At 34.6% G+C, this 23,425-nt stretch overlaps 1 protein-coding gene across 2 annotated transcripts in view; it reads left to right on the top strand.

The window, feature by feature from the left end:
- Positions 1–490: 490 nt before the first annotated feature.
- LOC123704594 overlaps positions 491–23,425 on the top strand; it is a 28,283-nt gene continuing 5,348 nt past the window's right edge. Inside the window, exons 1-4 of one of the 2 annotated variants that reach the window (XM_045652985.1) lie at positions 491–509; positions 18,208–18,423; positions 19,040–19,225; positions 22,639–23,140. In XM_045652985.1, the coding sequence (XP_045508941.1) occupies positions 18,228–18,423; positions 19,040–19,225; positions 22,639–23,140 (884 nt within the window). In that variant the 5' untranslated portion in view covers positions 491–509; positions 18,208–18,227. Of the gene's footprint in view, positions 510–18,093; positions 18,424–19,039; positions 19,226–22,638; positions 23,141–23,425 lie in introns of those variants that run through there. The other variant, XM_045652984.1, reaches the window with a different exon arrangement.

Below are 23,425 nucleotides of genomic sequence, written 5' to 3' on the forward strand. Positions count from 1 at the left end.
CAAACATTTTCCTTTTTTCGTCTATTATTTTGAATATTGTATGTATTTATCTATGGTTGTGATTGTCTAGTCTGTGGTACTGACGTTTTTGTTTTGACAGTTGTGAGTTGACAGTTGACAGTTGACACAAATTTTAAAAGCGCTAATGTGCATAGTGCATACTGCAATTTGCAAACTGTTGAACAAGGTACTAGAAAAGATTTATATCATCAATTATAATTTATTTTATAACCAAAATTACTGTGAAATCTTGCATAGAGTGAAAAAGCTTTGTTAAATCGTTTTTGTTCATTCAAATCAAGTGAAACCTAGCAAATGAGGTGGTAAAATTGACCCGAAACATGTTTAATTTTGAATATTTCACTTTTACTTCATTGTAAGTTGTATTTTTGCCTATAAATCTGCTTCAATGATTTCATCCATTAATAAAACTGTTCTTGAATCGTTAGTGATATATTAAAGGTTTTTTTTTTCAGATCGAAATGAATAGTGTTTTTAAAACTGGTTGTGTGAGTATCACTCGTAAGTCGTAATATATTGCCTCAGCCACTCTGGCTCGCTCGACTCTGCCTGCTCCTTAGCACACGCCTCCGACTTTTTTAATACACTCTAGTGTATGACAGACAAGTACCATGTGAAATTGGGGTGGACAGATTTGGTTGTGTCTAACAATTTGTGTGCAATATACATAAAATAATAAAAACGTTTTTTTTTAATAATTATTTATTCTAATCTTGTATACATGTTTTTTACAATTGACTAGGGCAATGAAGGGATCCATTTTATTTTTTTCCACACAGCGTCTCCATATATTCTATAATAATATCTCCAAGGTTCGCTGGGTGGTTATAGTTGTCTTTTTTAAAAAATCTTTTTACTACACGCTACTGGGACTCAATTCTTTGAGTATGAGTCCCATCAGGGGCAACAAATGGGTTGTCTGGGTCTGAGTGGTTAACTTTCTTAACCCTAGAGTGGGCGCGTCTTTTTGCGTAACGTCAGTAGGCGCGTGGGGAGCATTTTGCCGCCTCATTTTCTTTGACTATTTTGACTAGTAATACAGCAATTTAATATTTTTTCTTTTAGGATTTAAATAAATAAACCGTAAGTAATAATAAGTCAACATATTTATTCAACTTTGTTCTATAAACTTTGATTTACAAAAGACTTTAGAAAACTTAATATTTTAATTGACTTTTTTTCTCTTATGCTACATAATACTTTTTAATACTTAAAAAAAATGGAAAAAATAACAAAATTATATATTTTCTAAATCTACAGGATACGCTTTATCAAAACAGTCTTCACAAACATATGTACAATGTCCATTGCACAGTAACTTTTCGCATCTGGAACACCCTTTTTTCGTGCCCCTGTTTTTCTTTGAGGGACATATGCTGCATTTGCCCTCCTTTTTTGAAGAAGATCCTTGTTCTACTGGGACAAAGCGAGCAATTTGGGTCCTCAAAGGAATATTTAAAGTGCCTATAGAAGCCCTTGTGGTCATATATTGCTTCACAAGTACCATGGCAATTTGTTTCAAATATTTTCGACGTAGCATCAAATGTAGAGTATTGGCTTTGTAAATAATTTGACTGTTTATACCGGCAATATTCAACATTGAAAAAAACAATCTCATTGGTCATCTGCGAGTCATCCTCCCAACAGAATATTCTTCCTTCATTTGGTCAACCACGTCAACACCACCTTTAGTACTATTATAAAATGTTATCATTTCAGGTTTTGCAGCAGGCCCGGTGCTTTCATCGATTTTATCATATTCATGCAAAGTTGATAATAGTAATATGTACTACTTTCTTTTGCTTTTTATTTGGAACATAAGATAGTAAAACTTTCCTGTCACCAAATCCAAACATTGAAGATGGTTTCGCCCGACCGCCCTGTTCAAAAAGTTTGGTGGAATTTATTTTTTATTTTTACGTAACGTTCCAACAATAGTCGTTCTATGATCATTTAGCAACTGATCAGCAAGAGGTATTGAAGTAAAAAAGTTGTCCATAGTGATGTTGCGGCCAGTGTTGAGGATATTTTGGGATAATCTTTTTACCAAAGCATTTGCTGAATTATCCAAATTGAACTGCCCTGGAGGTTGTTTCCCAGCATATATCTCTAAATTGCTAGTGTAAAATGATTTCGCATCAACAAGTGCATAAATTTTTATGCCATATTTGGCAGGTTTATTAGCCATATATACCCGGAACTTACATCTACCTCTGAAGGATTCCAGCATCTCGTCTATAGTACCATATTCTCCGATTTGATAATGTTCTTGACAGTATGAAACAAATTTTTCAAAAATATTTCGCATGGCTGCCATGTTGTCATGAGTAGCACGCTCTGTTCTGGTGTTCATATCATCAAATCGCAGATGCCTAAGCAAAAAATAAAACCTCTTTATAGACATAGTTGCCCTGAAAACGTCAGGGGCGGTCCCATCATTTACCCATTTCTTGAATATTTACGTGATTCATCTTTTTTAGACCAGCCATCAGCAGTAATCCGATAAGAGCTTTCACTTCGATTCTGTTCGTCTCTTTTGTATCTCTCTCACGGGAAAATTTTTCTTGGTAAGCTCTTATGTATGTATCCATATTGACCATATTGACCATAGTGAATGTATCCATATTGACCAGTACCAGCGTAAAAAGAACTCGGATTAAATATTGTTCGTAATAATATTTAAATTATACTCAAACAAACAACTAAAATACGAAAAGTAATCACGTCCTTCTGCAAACTTGAGGTTTTACTCATTTTACCACACCATTAAATACTACAAGAAGCCATTGTTTCTTTTTTTAAAGGTTTTTCGGACATGTTAACAGATCACTGACCTGGCCGTAACTGATAGTTGCGTTTCGTATGGCAGAAGTCCTATTATAGACACAATATGCGTTGACAGAAACAGTTCGTCTGTTATTAGGCGTCTAGAGGTTGTGTTGTCGATGACAGCACTGTATCTCTTTCTCGTCTTGCAGTTTCACGCTGCACAGCGTTATAGTCCGCTCCAACACGAAATAAGTACATAATCTGGAATACTATATTTATGGGGAGATGTACATTCTCAAACCACGTTCCCTTGGAACGATTCACTGACTTATGTCTACAAGTGCTCTTCTGGCAATGGAAGGAACAAAATTGTCCCCCAAATGTATTAAGAGTCCATAGGCTGTCGATGGCGTCTACAGAGTTTCTCCCGTAGAATCATACCCCGCTACTCAGCAAAGTGCAGACACTGCTCAAGAGTGTTCAATTCTACAAAGAGCCTGCGATGGTTCCACTGAGATCTAAAACAAAATAAAGAAACATTATCCATCATAATGTCGAGTCCATACATTTTGTCTTCTTATTTTTTATAATTTGAGACACGTAGCTATTCGCATTTTTCAGCCGTGATACTTTGAATTTTTTTCACCTCTATCAATTTAAAGGTTTTATATACCATACTGCGCTGCCATCTCATCTACAATATAGTTTTCGCAGTTCTTTGTGCTGCCGGCTGTCTATAAGACTAGCTTCAACCATTGTAGCTTCATATGGTATATTTTTACTGGTTAGCCACTCTTGTATATTGGGTTTAGTCCAAGACATTGTAGGCAGCGTTTCTAGTTATCCATCACAACTGCTGAATCTGGTTTTAATTTTGGTAATGCCCCCTTAAAGCAATCTTCAAAATAATCGGCATTGATTTGTTGGTGATAGTCTTCTTTTGTTTGCTTCAAATATCAGTAGAATGTCGTCTACATTCTACAAAACCATCTTCCCCGCCTATATGGCCAATGATTAACCTTCTGCCCTTACCTGATGGCTGTTTCGATACTCTTTAATGTTACGAAGGAAGGTATCGCTGGCACCATAAAACAATATCCTCTCTATCAATTAAAATACTTCGTCTTGATTTTGTGATATGCATATTTGATAACATGTCTAAGTGTACTCCAAGAAAAATCGTGTAAGTCTGTATCTTCATTGACGACCTTAAGAATCTGTAAAGTAAAAAAAAAAGGGTTTTAAGTATGGAAGTCTTTTTTATTCTTTAAACGGAAGTCTACGCAATCTTATTTTTACAATGAACATTATCGCGGATACAGAATATAGTGCAGTAGAAGGAATAAAGTTTAAGGTGTAATGGTGGGTGGCTCATTTGCATAAAAAAATTATGCACTTTTAGCCTTAAAGCGGCAAAAGTAAAATCCAATTTATGTTTAAAATTGTATTTCGGTCCACGTTTCTCGGGAGACTTGAATGGATCATTTTCTTTGTGTTCTTTTAGTACACTGTACACTGAAGTCATACCAATTCCCAAAATGTCAGCTGTTTTCGAAACACATTCATTTTTTCCAGAAGTTTCAATTGGTAATAGTGAAGCAGCTTTCTCTTTAAATACGTGTTTGTAGACGTTCTGCACCATAACTTCTCGGTAACGGTTAAAGCAACACGTGGTCTTTTCTTTCTTGCAGATAAGCTTTGGCTTGACGTGCTTTGTTGAGGATCCATATCGTTTATATGAAACAATATAACAACAATTAAAAGCAACAATAATAACAAACACAACTTAACAAAACAATTAACAAAAACAATAACTAAACATCGTGAGCGCAGTGAAAACATTCGTGCTATCAGACCGATCTTATATAGCTTAATTTCCGATTCTTGGAAATCTGTATCCTTATATGAATACATATTTGTAAAAAACTTTTTTGAATTTGCCTTGAACTACTTTTATAACCTTTGTATCGGATGTTTTAAAATGTTTGGAGGTGAAACCAATAGTATCTGACAGGTTCTTTATTGAATAAAATTCTTTGTTTTGTCAACTCTATAAGGGTTGCCCTTCTTTTTCGCATTTCTTATGATTAGCGCGTATTGACTTGGAACATAGATGGGTCCAGATCTGTGGTTGTTTTTAATAGATTTTTCTATAGATGAATGGGCGGCATCGCCTTCGTTTTGCGTGTGCCCAGTAATGTAGTGTATATATAAATATTTGTGGTTCACGGATTTTATTTTTGGATGTCTCATCAATGCATTCAGAAGAGAAGTACATGGAGAAGAGAAATATATTTTGGCCGCAACAGTTATCCGAATAAAATACAAATTCAACGCCTGACCCATGATAAGTTTCCATTACTTTATTTGTAAAGGCCAAGACACAAGAACAAATTTCATCTGCCCCTCTATTGGCCTCTCCTTCGTGCTACAGATAACATTCTGTGTAATCAGAACCTATTTCACTCACAGTGAAATTAAAGTTGTTCAATTTTGATTTGTTATCTCGATTGGCGTTACGGTTCCATCAACTGACCAACATTCCACTACTGTAGAAGTTCCGACTTGGACGTCCCCAACGTAAAGGTACTGGTCTTCAATGTGCTTAACTTCACGTGCAATACCGTCTGCTTGTCTTGTCTTCTTTCTAGTTGTGCTATAAGCGTGGACGTCGTCTTGCAAATTCCCGATGGTGTAGTTATCAGGCCAGATTGCGTCTGCATTTTGAAGCAGTGGGCCGACACCTTCTTCCACAATCCAACGTGCCGCAGGAATGGGATTCAGAGTGTAGAATACCTCTCGATGTTGTTGTTGAGTGGCTGGGTCGGACAAGTGGACGAGTGCTTCTCGTATGTTGAACGGTGTTAAATACAGCGCTACATCTTGGCCATTGTCTAGGCCATCTTGCGGAAAGTTTGAACTAAAAGCGCATTCTCCCTCGATCGTTCCTATGCTACAGAGTATGATATAAGTGCTGATTGGAACTTGTGATACTGTTTGCAATATCTGGCGTTGCTCTTCGTTCATTATAAAACCCGGAGACATTGGTAAGCAAGCTGGCGAACAAATCTTTTTTGAATACCTTCAATTATTTTATTTTCCCTGTATTGGAGGTTCTGTCTACACATATTACAAGATTTCACAATATTTTTTTTAAAATTTAGTTAAGGCCCAGCCACGTACATAAAATTACTTTGACCTGCATCAGCTTCCTTATTTATATCGCAGCTGAACAGGTCATTATTAAAGGTAATAATGAAGGTAATATTAAAGGAATAAATATAAGGATATATCTTCAATATTAGCAACATCATAGCTTTCATTAAAAAAAAAAGTCTGCAGACATTTATTGCTGTATTCGCAATTTACTTTATTTGAGTGGGGTGAGTTGAAATTATTGATTAGTAATGCCTTAAATGCCCATTCAAATGCAAAATTATTTGGAGTATTGTTTCTCACCCCAAAGCTTCTGGATATCAAAGAAGTTTTCAACTGGGTCTGGCTTGAAATTTCTTGTTGGGAGGCAATCGACCCTATCCCTGAGCAATAAACTGAGAGTTTACTGCTCGGTGATTAAACCGATTTGGACTTACGGTATTCAGTTGTGGTCATCGGCCAGCAAATCCAATATAAACTGCCTTCAAAGAACACAGAACAATATTCTAAGAACGATATCAGCTGCTCCATGGTACGCCCGCAATTCAGAAATCCACGAATATCTGGAAATGCCCACAGTCACTGATGAAGCAAAACGCTATACAGCTAAATACAGAGATCGTTTGACATCACACCCAAACCCATTATCACACATACTTTTACAGCCTAAAAGTATACACAGATTGAAGAGAGCTGATGTGCTTCCTAATTAAGACGAACTAAGGCACTGGCCTTACAATCGTCCAAATAAACTCAACCGATCTGCTTATAGTTGTTTGACTGATTGCAGATTTGTGACATCAAAAAAAAAAAAAAAAAAAAAAAAAGGAGGAATATGTTGAGTTGGTCCTCTCCTTTTCTTTGCTTGTATTTCCATTTCAACACTGTTGCTGGTACTTGGCCATCCTCTTTTGTTCTTGAGTTCGAATGAGTTATTTCCTTTGGCCAATACCTCAGCTAGTTCCAGTCTATAGTGACATAAGTTTAGAACTGATGAATTGGCTTCAGTTGTTTTTAAATCTTTATACACAAGCCAATATAACTCCTCTTGGTTATAAAAAATAATGAAAATTGGTTTTTAAATGAAAAGAAACAAATTTTTGTTTTAAATTTTATTTACTTTAAAGGTCTGTGTTTATTTCTGAAACATTGAGCTGCTGTTTTTGTCTCATCATCACCATGGTATGTGGTTTTTCCAGATAAAATCGGGTTAATTGAACGGCACCAACTATATATTATACTATATATCGGTTTAAAGAACTTTATTAATCTCATAAACAAGAACAATACAATATGATCTTTTGGTATTATACATACAAAGAACATTAGCAACTGTATTTTCAAAATAGCTTTTTAATGATTTCTTATGTTTTTCACATGTGAAAGAATAATCAACAAATATGTCTGTGAACATTTTATATTTTACGCTTTAAATTTTTCTTCGGTATATCTTTTTTTATTATTTCTAAGACTAAATTTTGTATTTGCACAAAACATTTTTCAATGCCTTTCGAAGAGTACACTAATGAAGCATCACGTTCTTTCTCTCTAAGGTGGGCTCGCTCTAGCTCACATATTTCAGTGGAAAGAGTCCTGTATATATACTTGATGTCACTTTCAATTGCTCGAGAAACATGAACAATTTTTGCACTTACAAATCTAGATATTGCACAGGAATCTCCTTCCTGACGAAGTAGCCTCTACCATTTTTGATTTCGCTTATTAGATAATTGGAGTGTTCCGTTTGGAGCATTTGTAAGTTGCATACTGATTTCTGACGGGTAGTAATAAAAGCTCCGATAATAAATTTAAAAATGTCCTTACTTAAAATATAATATTTACTGCCCGAAATACTAAATCTCCGACTACTTCTGTCCGACTAAAAATGACGAAACGACCGAATGATATAATTAAATCTTAGAAAAAATCTTATGACTGTTAATTGCTGTAATACTTTTTTACCATATAAAATTATGTTCTACTGATAACAATGCTTTGTAATTATTACCTTTACTTGCCAACTAGAAATTCATCAATTACATTTAATTTTTCATAAACTCTGTGCTATTTTTACTACAATGTTATACTTAAATTTCTATTGTTGGCGCTTGTCCAGAAAGTTATTAAAAATACAAAAATGTACTTACTATAATCATGAATTCTAGTTACTACAGGTACAGGGAGCAAAGAATAAAATAAAATTCAGTTTATTATATCTAAAATATTCTTTAATCAGTAGTAGAAAATGTCATCATTTCTTCTTATGACCTAAAATAAAGAGGTAGGTAAGTAGTACCTAATCTTAATAATATTTCGCGTTATAAGAATTCATTGAATTATAAGAGCAGGTCTGGATTTAGTAGGACGACCCCGTTTTCTTTTTTGTCCTATAGGTAATGCTTTCGCTTCCAAAGGCGGAGTCGCGAGTTTCAATCTGATAGCGAGCCCAAGAAGGTGTTTACAAATGTATTTTTTATAAAACTGCGGGCAAGTGCAGGATCCTTTTTTCCAATTTACATTTTCAGTTCCATTTTTTGGGACCTTGACTTTCTAGAAAGCAAAATGAAGAAAGCAAAATGAACATCTTGTGCTACAACGTTTTTGTAGTTGCCGTACTGATTGTGAAACTCACCTCCTGTACATGCTCCGTCATGATCGATTCCGCCAGCAAGTGTTATCCATGTTGAACGTGTTTTAATTATTTCTGTAATTTGATATTTCGTGCCCGTAGACACGTACTCTCCTCATTTCGTGCATTAACTTGCATTCTTCCGCCCCAACATGGTAATTCTCCACAACTAAACCCATCATATGTGTGCGTGTTAACGTTACGTTTTCGATGTCAATATTTTGTTCTTGATCTTTGAATTTGTTGTGGCCAGCCAACCAGGCTTTTTAAAAATACTATTAACTAGTTGCAATATTGATAATATAATATTAATAATAGGAAGTTTTACAATTGTTTTCCAAAAGAGGAGTGCCCACTCAATAAGACAATTACAGTTTTAAATTTAAATTATAAATTTTCTTGGCGTACAAACATTTTGTATTTCTTTGGCGTTATAAATCGATAATACAAGAAAATTTACTATGCTGTTTTTGGTACACCAATACACGCACGGACTACTTTAGTAGCTTGCTAGCTTGCTAGCGTGCAAAATAATAAAGTTACAACAAAAGGAGTACCCCTGGTCTACTAAAGTAGGCCACGCGTATACTCTAGTGTTAATAGTGTATCGAAGCCGCAACGATATCGTTGCGAATAAGCTTTTCAAATTGCTTCCAAGCCCACTATAGTTTTTATTAAATTTGTCACAAATGAAATGGTCGATTCGATCTGGCGATTTATTCGCAACAATTTTACTTTGGCGGTATTTAATTCTTTTTAAAATTTCCTAAGATTTTTGCAATAGAGCGTGGTGACGCCCTTTCGATAAGCCGTTTATAAATTTTACCATTAGGTATGTGGTACGTACTTATATTAATTCAGGGTTTATGTATTCTTCGGTAATCTTGTGAAGTCTCAATTAACCATACGACTTATCTGCAGCATACACTTTCTGGAAATATTTCCATTTGACAATTTTTTATTCCCCATTAAATCTGTATTGGTCTTTATTTAAAAGGTTATTCCTTATTCCTTTTATTAAATGGGGTGTATCAAAAAGAGGGATCAAATTTTGCCCATTCACACAAATCATGTCATGTCGCCATTCTTTATTAAGCCGCAAATATTTTATTATAGTCTCATTTACTACTAAATATAAATAAATAAATGACTGATTCCGTGATGGCACTGGTCAACATTTTGTGCTCTGGTCACATACGGTGTTGATAATTATTGCACCGGTATCCTGTGCATGCTTCACAACGGTTTTAATTAACCGCTTCAACTTGTGCTTATTTAAACAATAAGTATAATAATATGCAATAGGTTGTTTGAATTGCTCTTTTAAACCTTTGATCACGAAGACCAGAGCATGATCAGCTAACTTTTCGATGCAAAGCTTTCAAACATGTCTTTCTGAGCATTGTAACTCAGATGTGGTGTCAACGATAGCCCATCAAATCACAACACTTCCGCTTCTCGAAACGGATTCCTTAATCTTCCCAAATATTATCTCGATTTTGACGAGGGCAGAATAAAAAATTAAGATTTAGGTTTTTTGAAAAGGGTCAATCTACTCTACTCGTAAGTGTAAATAGTGCATCGAAACCGTATCTTTGCGAATAAGCTTTCCAAATTGCTTCCAATCCCACTATAGTTTTTATTAAATTTGTCACAGATGAAATGGTCGATACGATCAGACGATTTATTCGCAACAATTTTAACTTTGGCGGTATTTAATTCTTTTTAAAATTTCCTAAGGTTTTTGCCATAGAGCGTGGTGACGCCCTTTCGATAAGCCGTTTATAAATTTTACCATTAGGTATGTGGTACGTACTTATATTGAAACTATCAAAAACATTGTCCAATAAAAGAGAATTATATTTAACGCGTCCGAGAGTCCCAAAAAAAACAATTTTCAAAATTACTTTATTTAAAAAAAAATACAAATTAAAATCAAACATTAAAATTACGTTAAGAACAAATGGACTTGCTCGAGGTTAGAGTCCAAGTAAGGTGGAATCCACAGATCCAATTTCGAAGTCAATGCGAAGTCAGCAAAATGTTTCCCTGAATGTTACCGATGAGTATGTTATACGCAGAAGCGACCATAAAATATAACAAAGATTATGTAACGGTATAGAGGCGATATTAACTTGTAGATTTTACTATCTTGAATCTTCTAAGTGTAAGTATCTTCGGATGATAGGCTTGGTGGTATATAACAAGAGTAATCTCTATTAAATGTTTACCTTCAGCAGGCAGACCGCAGATCACCCCTACTGAATGTTCCGTTGCATTTGTATGACTATGCTGTCTGCTATGACTAAATATTTGTGTTGCTGCGAGGGTTAAACCCTCGTTTTGTTTATTTTCTCAAGGTTTATGTATTCTTCGGTAATCTTGTGCAAGTCCATCTTGTGAAGTCTCAATTAACCATTCAACTTATCTGCAGCATACACTTTTTGGAAATATTCCTATTTGACAATTTTTTGTTCCCCCTTTACTTAAGTATAACAAGTCTTTATTCAAAAGGTTATTCCTGATTCCTTTTATTAAATGGGGTGTATCAAAAAGAGGGATCAAATTTTGCCCATTCACACAAATCATGTCATGTCGCCATTCTTTATTAAGCCGCAAATATTTTATTATAGTCTCATTTACTACTAAATATAAATAAATAAATGACTAATTCCGTGATAGCGCCGACATTTTGTGCTCTGGTCACATATGGTGTTGACAATTATTGCACCGGTATCCTGTGCATGCTTCACAACGGTTTTAATTAACCGCTTCAACTCGTGCTTATTTAAACAATAAGTATAATAATATGCAATAGGTTGTTTGAATTGCTCTTTTAAACCTTTGATCACGAAGACCAGAGCATGATCAGCTAACTTTTCGATGCAAAGCTTTCAAACATGTCTTTCTGAGCATTGTAACTCAGATGTGGTGTCAACGATAGCCCATCAAATCACAACACTTCCGCTTCTCGAAACGGATTCCTTAATCTTCCCAAATATTATCTCGATTTTGACGAGGGCAGAATAAAAAATTAAGATTTAGGTTTTTTGAAAAGGGTCAATCTACTCTACTCGTAAGTGTAAATAGTGCATCGAAACCGTATCTTTGCGAATAAGCTTTCCAAATTGCTTCCAAGCCCACTATAGTTTTTATTAAATTTGTCACAGATGAAATGGTCGATTCGAGCAGGCGATCTATTTGCAACAATTTTACTTTGGCGGTATTTAATTCTTTTTCAAATTTCCTTAGGTTTTTGCCGTAGAGCGTGGTGACCGCCCTTTCGATAAGCCCTTTATAAATTTTACCATTAGGTATGTGGTACGTACTTATATTAAAACTATCAAAAACATTGTCCAATAAAAGAGAATTATATTTAACGCGTCCGAGAGTCCCAAAAAAAACAATTTTCAAAATTACTTTATTTAAAAAAAATTACAAATTAAAATCAAACATTAAAATTACGTTAAGTACAAATGGACTTGCTCGAGGTTAGAGTCTAAGTAAGGTGGAATCCACAGATCCAATTTCGAAGTCAATGCGAAGTCAGCAAAATGTTGCCCTGAATGTTACCGATGAGTATGTTATACGCAGAAGCGACCATAAAATACATATAACAAAGATTATGTAATGGTATAGAGGCGATATTAACTTGTAGATTTTACTATCTTGAATCTTCTAAGTGTAAGTATCTTCGGATGATAGGCTTGGTGGTATATAACAAGAGAAATCTCTATTAAATGTTTACCTTCAGCAGGCAGACCGCAGATCACCCCTACTGAATGTTCCGTTGCATCTGTATGACTATGCTGTCTGCTATGACTAAATATTTGTGTTGCTGCGAGGGTTAAACCCTCGTTTTGTTTATTTTATCAAGGTTTATGTATTCTTCAAGAATAATCTTGTGCAAGTACATCTTGTGAAGTCTCAATTAACCATACGACATATCTGCAGCATACACTTTTTGGAAATATTCCTATTTGACAATTTTTTGTTCCCCCTTTACTTAAGTATAACAAGTCTTTATTCAAAAGGTTATTCCTGATTCCTTTTATTAAATGGGGTGTATCAAAAAGAGGGATCAAATTTTGCCCATTCACACAAATCATGTCATGTCGCCATTCTTTATTAAGCCGCAAATATTTTATTATAGTCTCATTTACTACTAAATATAAATAAATAAATGACTAATTCCGTGATGTAACCAACATTAACTGTGCTCTCTCTGGTCACATACGGTGTTGATAATTATTGCACTGGTATCCTGTGCATGCTTCACAACGGTTTTAATTAACCGCTTCAACTCGTGTTTATTTAAACAATAAGTATAATAATATGCAATAGGTTGTTTGAATTGGAACAATGACGATTCTTTTCCCTGTCGTAAATGAATTAATGACACAAAATAATGAAATAAATTTATTTGTCCATTTATGTTTTGTCGATACTTCTCCATAGATACTGCTTTCCGAATCGGTGATAAATATTAAAATATGACGATCCAAAAGTGCTTTTAGAAAAAGTCTAATTGAATAAAGGTTTAAGTTTGAATATACGTATTACCTAAGAGATAGTGCGCACGAGCAACTTTTGTCTCCGCAACTATTTAATCTCTCCCATCAACTGTATGGGCTAGTAAGAAAGTGCGCGCACGTAGCGACGCAACTCCCCATAGAGTTGATGGGAGAGACTCAATAGTTGCGGAGACAAAAGTTGCTCTTGCGCGCTAGCTATAAACATTTGATTCGGCGTTGTCACGCTTCAAACTTAACAATTAAGGTTATTACTGTTTTAATTATATACAGCATTATGATTGTAATTATGGTTTTTATTGTCCATTTTTATTGTTAGCCTGTTAATTTGAAGTCAGAATGCAATTGCAAGTGTTCGTGTTGCTTTTGAGTTTATTAACTCTAGGCAAGTATTATTACCTAAAAATTAATAAGAATTATTCAATAATTTTATTTTCCAAAATATTATGATACATAGAAATTACTACACGCTAGAATTCCCTGTGTCGTGGGAACAAGTTTATTCCAACATTTTATTAGGCATGTTCTTAAGCTATGGAGCAAGATACACAATAAACACAAGCAAAACCGTTACCGATTAAAAAAAAAAATATTTTTAGTGAAACGTGTAGTTAAATGGAATATTAAAAAAATATTTACTTTTCTTGCAGCATTCACAAAAGCGCCGAAAAAGTACAATGATACAGAGTAAGAAATAAATTTAAACAAATAATACCTGTCCTTGAATTTAAAAGGAATAATAAATGTATAGGCACAATATACAGATACAACCAGTAGGGAAACTTCATACAAACGTTCGGAATGACTCACGCACACAAGCAAGCGTGTTTACAGGAATCGTGAGGGTATTCTTATATCTGTCATTTGTCATAATACCCTCTCCATTTCGAACGTTTGTATGAAGTTTATCTACTGGTTGTATCTGTATATTGTGGTATCGGTCTGGCAGGATACAGAAGGCTGATCACCTACTTGCCCCTTTTTTATAGTGGGGAAATCTTCCAAAGATACCCACGGCCCCCGGGGAAGGAGCCGTGAGTTATGTCGGATTCTTACCGACTAAAACCCCACTGTGTTCCGTCGAGCCGCTTTAATGATGGGGCCGCGGGTATTGATTAGAATTCTTCCGCGACCACCTACTTGTCCCTAAAGAAAATCGATCAAAGAAACATGTATGTAAAATGCATCTGCCTCTTACCCCACTAGGAGACGTGAGACTTTTTTTTTTATTAATAGGATATTTCATATCTCTTGTCAGTTTCTAAATTTTATTGCATAGGTTCTTTAGGTGGTTTCTACATTCAAATTTTTCTACAGAAAATTCAGGATATGATCTAGCTTCTAATATTTTAGAATAAGTACTGGTGTCTTCGTCAGAAATGCGACGACTGTAAATAAGACCATGCATTTCTATAGATGCTTTAAAGCCTTCTACTATTATGGTAGACTCCATGGCAGATGATTTTCCTGAATAATTTTTGTAATATTGATGAGGTTTGAGGTTTTGATTTAATATGTCCTGCGTATGAATGCTGCAATGTAAAAAAGGCGTTACTCGTTGGAATTGATAAAACAAAACCAGCAATCTCTTTAGATTTACAAAATCATTAGAAACATGTGTTCTAAAGAAGTAGGCCCAGATTTTTTCGTTTGGCAAAGCTTTTGAAAGAATTTCAAAAACGGCTTTTAAATAAGCGAACTACTGGACACGGGACAACAAAATTCCGTGACAATTTCGGAAATCCCGGCCATCTGGCAACCCTATCTTCACTAAGAAAGAGAGAAATAATTTATTGTCTTTAACTCCACCACACCACACATTAAAAATAAAATATAAATAATAACTATACATTATGTGAATTGCGGCTCATTAGTTGACCTCAAAAGGAGTTGTCTCAGTTAATGGTTGTGCAAGAGCCAGAGCCCTTACACAACACTGGTTTTCAGCGACCCCTTGTAACGTGGAGTACACACTACACTTACACTACACGTAATCAATTTATTTCAGATCTGCAGCGACCATTAGCAATCCAAATTTTATTAGGGACAGGCTTCGAGGTATGTGAAATTTTGTTCTTTATATTTTTATTATAGTTATTTACGGCAGGGTTGTCCAAACAATACACCTTCGCGGGCTAATTAAATTTCATACAAAAGCTTGAGGGCCAGAAAAATATTTTCAGTTGTCAAGTAAATAAAATACAGGGTAATTGTCTTTCTATGTTTATTGATTTTTCGTTATTAATTTATCTTTAATAATAGTATCGATATTGTCAATATTCGTTGTTGTCAGGCGCATTGTATCAAAAAGCGATTTATCTGACAGTGAAGATTTATAGGTTTATACTTGGATTTTATAAAATTCAGTGTTGAATATGCACTTTCACATAAATAAGTGCTGCCTGCAAACATTGTTCGTTGTCTGTATTTACTTTTGAAAAAAAAAATGTCTGTTGCATTCGCTTTTTCTAATGCTCAGCCATAACAATTTTCCATGCTTCATCGACATGTACTTTATATTTTTCTTCGTGTAAAGTGGTATAATGACGTTTTAACATTGTATTCTTTATAGATAAAACTTGCATACAAATGATACACTGAATTTTATTATTGTTGTTGCATATAAAATAGTCAAGTTCCCACCTCTCATTAAATACTCGATGTTCATCACTTAATTTTCGCTTCTTCGTAGACATAATGCAGTTAGTTTTTTTTTTAAACTGTTGCTAATTATTATAATGTGTAAATTTCAAAGCGGTGTAAGTAAGAAGTTCCGATACGAACTAAGTGGAAGCACAAACTTAACAAATACAGCCAACAGCAAATGTGAGGATTTGCTGACAAAAACAAAATACTTTCCGGGAATTCCCCCAATAATAGTAAAAGTACCTTCACTTTTAAGTGATCATGCGAATGGAATGTTCCAAGACTGAAGATAAATAATTATACCAAGTATTGAGTAGCTGTCGAAGGAATCGGGAGGGCTTTCTGTTTCCAAGCTCCTCGTGCATCAGGAGTTGCTTCAACTTCTTCTCATTGGACTCAGTCAGGCGTTTAATGAGCGTTGCTTTTAGGGTCTCGTATTTGTTCTCCTCAGGAGGATGTATAATAATGTCCTTTACTTCTTTCGAATATTTATTATCGAGTTGGTTGATGACATGATTGAATTTTGTTTGGTCACTCGTTATTCTATTGATTGCAAACTGTCTCTCCACCTGGGCAAACTAAATCTCCGGCTCCTCTGGCCAAAAAGGTGGGATACGGACGCTCATCTTGCACACCTCTTTGTCGGAATCCATCGACACTTTCCCCTCACTAGACGACTCCATGCCACGTGCTTTTTCCGTCATGATTGTGTTCTTCACGGGGTCACCACTGCGGTGTCGGTAGGTAGTAAGGAAAATGCATAAGGCAGATAATTAAAAGGGTAGCAATAAAACGAGTGACTGTATATTACAGTTCTAAGTGTCAAAATTAATTAATTTGGGTTATAGAATTACTAAGTGAGCGACTGACTGCGAGTGACGAGAAATCAACAGAACAGCAACTTACAAACATTAATTTGAGTTACTAAAAATACAAAATGAACAGCTTCATAATATTTGAGCGACCTAATATTTGTTTGAGTGTCAACTTTTAAAAATACACTAATGAGCAGAGTATAATGAGCTCACATTATAAAAAAATTAAAATTATATGAAATAACTATTTGAAGAAACACTTTTCTATTAGTTGAGAAATTTTATTATTGAAATATAAGGGTAATTAAATAAAACAATGTACTCCGTAAAAATAAAGTAATATGCGTGCATTTATTTCAATCAATATTTTTTCTGATAAATGGACTGTAATGAAGAACAAGATTTTATTACTTTTTTTGTCCTAATTAAATTCTTAAAACAGTGTAGGAGTTGATAGTATTTAGAAAAACAATTCAATTTGTGTTAGATGATATAGGGTCGCGTTAATCTGAATGTCTTTTGTCAAAGTACAGTATTGTATTAATTTCATAAATTTATGTTAACGCTTGTGTGTGAGCTGTGGTCACATATAACCGGTTGTGCATACGCCAACTTATATATAAAAAACTGTATTTAGCCTAAGTACACATGTACCATGTAACGAACTTTTGTGATCCTTAAATAAAGAAAAATAAAATAAAAATGAAAATAAATCAAATGAGCAAAAAATAAAATAAGACGCTTCAGTCAACTAAAAAAAAACTTCTTATTACCTAATACTAAGAAACATTGATAGGTATGAGGAGCCCTACTACTCATCGTCACTGGTAAATAAGTGCTGGCTTGGACTTAGTGGGCCGGCCTCGTTTTCTTTTTTGTCCAATGGGTATCATTTTTGCTTCCAGTGGTGGTGTTGTTAGTTTGAGTCGAATTGCCAGCCCAAAACGTGTTTGCATACATATCTATTGAAAACTTCAGGACAGTCGCACGATCCTTTTTGCTAGTCCAAATTTTGCAATGTGGTTTTCTGGAAAGCAACTGACTGCTTTTTATACTCGTCAAAAGTCTGCCAACGATCATTGTAGTTTAAATCTGTAGCATTTTCGTTGCAAATCAAATATACTTTTTTGGTAGGATCCGATGCTACTATCTTTATACCTCTATTTATGCCTTTCTTCGCCCAGACGTAGGTAAGCTTCCGTCCATTGTCGAAGCTCAATAGTAGGTGCCTCAGGTAACGAAGAGTTTACTAATGACCACTGGGCTACCATATCGGTAGCAACAGAAATCGCGACAGAGGAAATCGTTCTCGCAATGTATTATGGTCTTTTATGTTTCTATTAAATGACTCGAGGGCATTATTTTTGTCGAAGGCGACATAGGTAATTCAATTAAGTATTTCTTCTTTTTTTACTAATTGCATGATTAGCAAGATATAAAGTTTCCTCACTTTAGCATTTACTAGCTGTGCCCCGCGGTTTTACCCGCGTGGCTCCGCTCATATTGGTCTTAGCGAGATGATAAATATAGCTTATAGCCTTCCTCGATAAATCGGAATAGTAGTTCGAGATTAGCGCGTTAACAAACTTCAGCTTTATAATATTAGTATACATAATATTAGTAGCATAAATGTTCCCAGACGAAATATGGAAGCCACGAATGAATCAATCATGGATAGATCGCTTCAAGCGTCCCTTTCACCCGGCTTGGCTCGACTGGTGCGACCCCTACCATTGTAACGACTATCACAGAATCGTGTGTGGCTTGAACAGAAAGAGCAATAGATTCAAGTGGTTCCAGAGCGGCTGTCATTTGGTTTTGAGTAACTTGTGCGCGCATTATAGAGGCAGTTTGAGTAAGGATTGTTTTGTGTATTTGCGAACGCAGTTACAAACACAGGTGTATGCACCTACACTCGTATAGACAAATACACATACAAAATTTTGTAACTATTTCAGACACACACACGCTCGCGCACGCACACATGCAGAAACAGTTAAGTTATTTTAGAAACATACGCGTACACAAATACACAAAATTCAATGTTAAGTATTTACTTTAAATTTGTTTATGCATTTTTAATTTGTGTCTTTAGTGATGTTGCCTGTATAAAACAAACAGAAAAGTTTTTTTATATATACTAGCTTTCCGCGGCTTCGCCCGCTTTATCTAAAACCTTATAAATTATATACTAAAAACTTCCTCTTGAATCACTCTATCTATTAAAAAAACCGCATCAAAATCCGTTGCTTAGTTTTAAGATTTAAGCATACAAAGTGACATAGGGACTGCATATGGACAGAGAAAGCGACTTTGTTCTATACTATGTAGAGATGTAGTTAAAATTATTAAATTGTCTATAGTGTGAATTTTAAATATCTGGTTATTAGTAAAAGTTAATGTTTTTTTTGTTCGTGTTTAGTGATGTAAATAACACGACTTAAATTTATTAATATTTATACTGCTTTTAGAATATGACATAGTAGAGAATAAATACTGTTCCCTATACGTTATGTTTCTACGTATGGGCTGTCCGTCTGAATGCACCCTTAAATTGGAGCCCGTGTGTGGCGTGAGCCTTATTGATAACCACGTGGTGTTGTTTCGAAATCGATGCGATTTTAAGAAGAGGAACTGTGAAGGAAGCATTTTGGAAGGTATTTTTTTACATTTTACAGGCTCCGCTTCATTCACAACTTTATTTTTAGGGTTAAAGACATTTATTTCTTATAATATAAATTTTAATCCCTTACAGAGAAATATTATTTTTGTCGGGGCTTGTTATATGCGGGTGTAATGAAAGATGTTATAACTATGCAAAGGTTATATTACAATCCATACTAATATTATAAATGCGAAAGTAACTCTGTCTGTCTGTCTGTCTGTTACTCAATCACGCCTTAACTACTGAACCAATTTGCATGAAAGGAGAATGGCAAACTCCCATAGGACTCTGGGCCTGATCGTTACACTGATGATTTATGGGTGATTAAATAGATAAAAATATACAGACTCTATGAATATAATAATTATAGATCTTTTCCATGGGATAGCAGAGATATTGGGATATTGATTAAGATCAATTTTGAATATAACGTTACTAAGGCCCTTCTGCCATTAGGTACGATACTTCTAGAATACGATACTCGCGTAGAATACTACTTAGATATTTGCTGGCTACCCGATGCTCGCATATTATGCGACTGAAAAATGACTAAATTCATCATTATTGTGCCTCGTTTTTGTGGACCGACGTTATAATAATAATAATTCATTTATTTATTGCAACAACAGTTACGTCGTTATGTCGAGCAATCAGCAAATCCAGTGACGAAGAAGCTCTTGCAGTTTTTCTTTTTTATAGAAGTAGAAGTACTGGATTCATCCATATATTGAAAGAAACATAAATTGTAGAGTTTTTGTAGCCGAACGAGAACTACAACATGATGATTAGATTTTTTTATCTTTTTATCGAAAAGATACGCACGAGAGTCGAGACGCGATGCAAAAGCGACCGACACGGTGAGTAGTGCTATAATAGTCGCGGACGTGTAGGATACCAGTAGCGTAGTGTGCGAGCCTACATAAAAATGTATGTGAGATACTCCGCGGCGACTAGTCTCCGAGACTTGCAGGATACTTGAATCGCCTATGCGTATCGTAATGGGAGAAGGGCCTAAAACTTCACTCAAATGTCAAACAACAAACATAAACAAATCACTCATCACTGACACAATTATGATTAATAATTTGACATTTTATTAATGGCCAGCTACCTAAATAAAAATGTTATAATTATTATTGATTAAGTAAAACATGTTTATATTTCATAGAATGATCTAAATAAATTAAGATATGTGTTAAAAATAAGTTAAGTTTTGCTTCTGATTTATAAAGCATTTGAATTCAATAAAATATAGACATTCATTCGTATTAATCGATATATTCGACTTTTTTACTCCTGACAACACTGACAATCTCTGCTTGATAAGACCGGTAGTCATAGAAATCTAAATAACAATGCCGGTAGTGAATACATTATCTTTTTTTTTCAAAGATTTGTTTTCCCATAGAATTACGAGTAAATATTTTACCAAGAATTACTAAAAATAATATAATGAATTTTAAATATATTATGATTTCTGTAACAGTTAGGCCCAGTTTCGCCATTCTCCTTTGGTATAGAGATATTTTGATACCCGAGAAAGGACATAGGATAGGTTTTATCCCGGAAATCCCTCGGGAACGGGAACTATGCGGATTTTTCTTTGACTGCGCGGGCGATGCCGCGGGTGGAAAGCTAGTAACTACATATATTTATTCGTATGTAATTAATATTTAACCTGTGCGACCCACCCGCGTCCCGACAAGCCCGTGACTGTTCATGCATAGCGCACGAACTGTTTATATACGAGTTACTGTGTATGCTTTTTTACACTTGAAATTCGATAACTCGTAAATTGGCTTGTCGACGCTACATTTTATTACAATCATGTAACTCGCTAAGCGTTAAAAGTACGGCTAACAAAAGAATCATACAAAAATAATAAACAAATTGAGGGTACTTTTTGTTAATGTAATGTATAAATAAATAAATAATGTATGTATTTGTCTTTCTAGAATACGAAGAAGTTGACATGGAAATGTGTATGAATCTGATTTAAATAAAATGAAAATAAAACTATTATTGTGTTTTATTTTCCTCTCACTGCTTACTTAGGTACAATTTTGGCTGAATTTCTAGACATAAAGCAAACATCTTCTTTAATATAATATAAATCTCGTGTCACAATGTTTGTCCTCAATGGACTCTTAAACCACTTAACCGATTATAATAAAATTCGCACACCATGTGCAGTTCGATCCAACTTGAGAGATAGGATAGTTTAAATCGCAAATCGTTTTAGAGAAAGCGGGCGAAGCCGCGGGCGGTAAGCTAGTAAGGTAATAAACAGTTATAACAACAATTTACTGTTTTGCTGGAACCCCTCTGCAGGTGAAGGTCTCGTCTGAAAAAAAAATACTTACTTACTAGAGTGGCGCAGGGACCCAAAGTGAGTCTTGGCCTCCGACAGTAAGAGCCTCCATTTGACTCTATCCTGCATGAAAAAAATAATTATTATAAATCAATTATAAATTAGAAAGTTTGTATGTCTATCTGTTATGAAAAAAAAATGATGATGTCGGAGAACACTAAAAGTATAGAAATTATAATATTGAAAAAAAAAAAAACCCTTTTTTTAATTGAATTCGGTTTAAAAATATGCAATCGCTCAAAAAGTAGTGTAATGTCATTATCTTTTGTTTTTAAATGCGCTGTTGGTTTTAATTTAACACTCGCTGAAAGTCACTAATATCAATAGCGACCATGAGTAGTAGAAATAACGAACATGAAGTATGAAATAATTTGTATATTATTTGTGGGTATGTATAAATTATTTTATTAATAAACTAGCTTACCGCCCGCGGCTTCGCCCGCTTTGTCTCAAACCTAATAAATTTTACACTAAAACCTTCCTATTGAATCACTCTATGTATTAAAAAAAACCGTTCCGTAGTTTTAAAGATTTAAGCATACAAAGGGACATAGGGACAGAAAAAGCGACTTAGTTTTTAAATACTATGTAGTGAAAAATACAACGACTGACCGACACGTATTACTAAATTAAAACAGTATTGCAATACATTTAGAAAATATATTTTAATATTGTGTACTACAATATATTTCCTAACTACTAATCGTATAAACTATTAAAATTGCTCCATGTTTCTTAATAGTGTAAGGTTACATATGTATTTATTTAAATGTACTTAAATTTTCGTATTCACATGTATTTTATTTAGTACTAGCTGTGCTCCGCGGTTTTACCCGCAGTGCTCCGCTCCTGTTGTTCTTAGCGTGATGATATATAGCCTTATAGCCTTCCTCGATTAAAGGGCTATCTAACACCGAAAGAATGTTTCAAATCGGACCAGTAGTTCCCGAGATTAGCGCGTTCAATTAAACAAACAAACAAACTCTTCAGCTTAATAATAATAGTATAGATTTTAATGATTAAATATTACACAGGCTGTTTCATACAAAGATGTTCAAATAAAGCATCACAAACAACGCCGCTACACGAACGCATCGAAAAACTGAAAAAACAACTAAAAGACGAGATAAAACATAAAATATTCGAAAACGTATCACCCGAAGATAAGCATGCGTTTTCCGACGAAAACTACGATTTGATTCAAGACGAAAACGTCAAAATCACACCCATCGTACGTGCGAAACAGAAACGTCAAAAAACTTTGACAGCTGTCAATGTCAATGTCAACGTGACAAGCGCGGGAACGCCGATGTTCAGAAATCAAAGTCAACTGCGTTCGAGAATAAAAAAGAAAAAGAAGCCAAAGGCTAAAAAGCCGTTGGATATATTTTATAGGCGATACAATGAAGAGATTTTGAACGCTGAAATACAGTGGACTCATTGCCAGTATATGATTACACCATTTCTGACAGGAGTTCAAACTGACGTGGCGAAGATGAAGAAGCTGTTGAATCCGAAAGACCCGACTGTTGTGCGGTAAGTATAAATGCAAGTATAAATGATATAAATTGAAAAAGATTGTTTTACTATATACAATGTGTCCCGACACCAGTGTCGGAGCATTTATTTTATTTTCCTCTTTTGCATAGTGTTGTGTTCCTGCCGTGAACCATTAGAATCGTGTACCATCTGACTAAATCTATTTTTAATATTGTCTTACATACTAAAATATTTGTTTCATTATTTTTCCTTTATCTCCCTATATATTTAACATTATTTATAATAGTTGTTTATTTATTTAAGTTTATTTATTTTTTCTGC

This window comes from Colias croceus, chromosome 30 (assembly GCF_905220415.1).
Source record: "Colias croceus chromosome 30, ilColCroc2.1".
NCBI classification, from domain to species: Eukaryota; Metazoa; Arthropoda; class Insecta; order Lepidoptera; family Pieridae; genus Colias; species Colias croceus.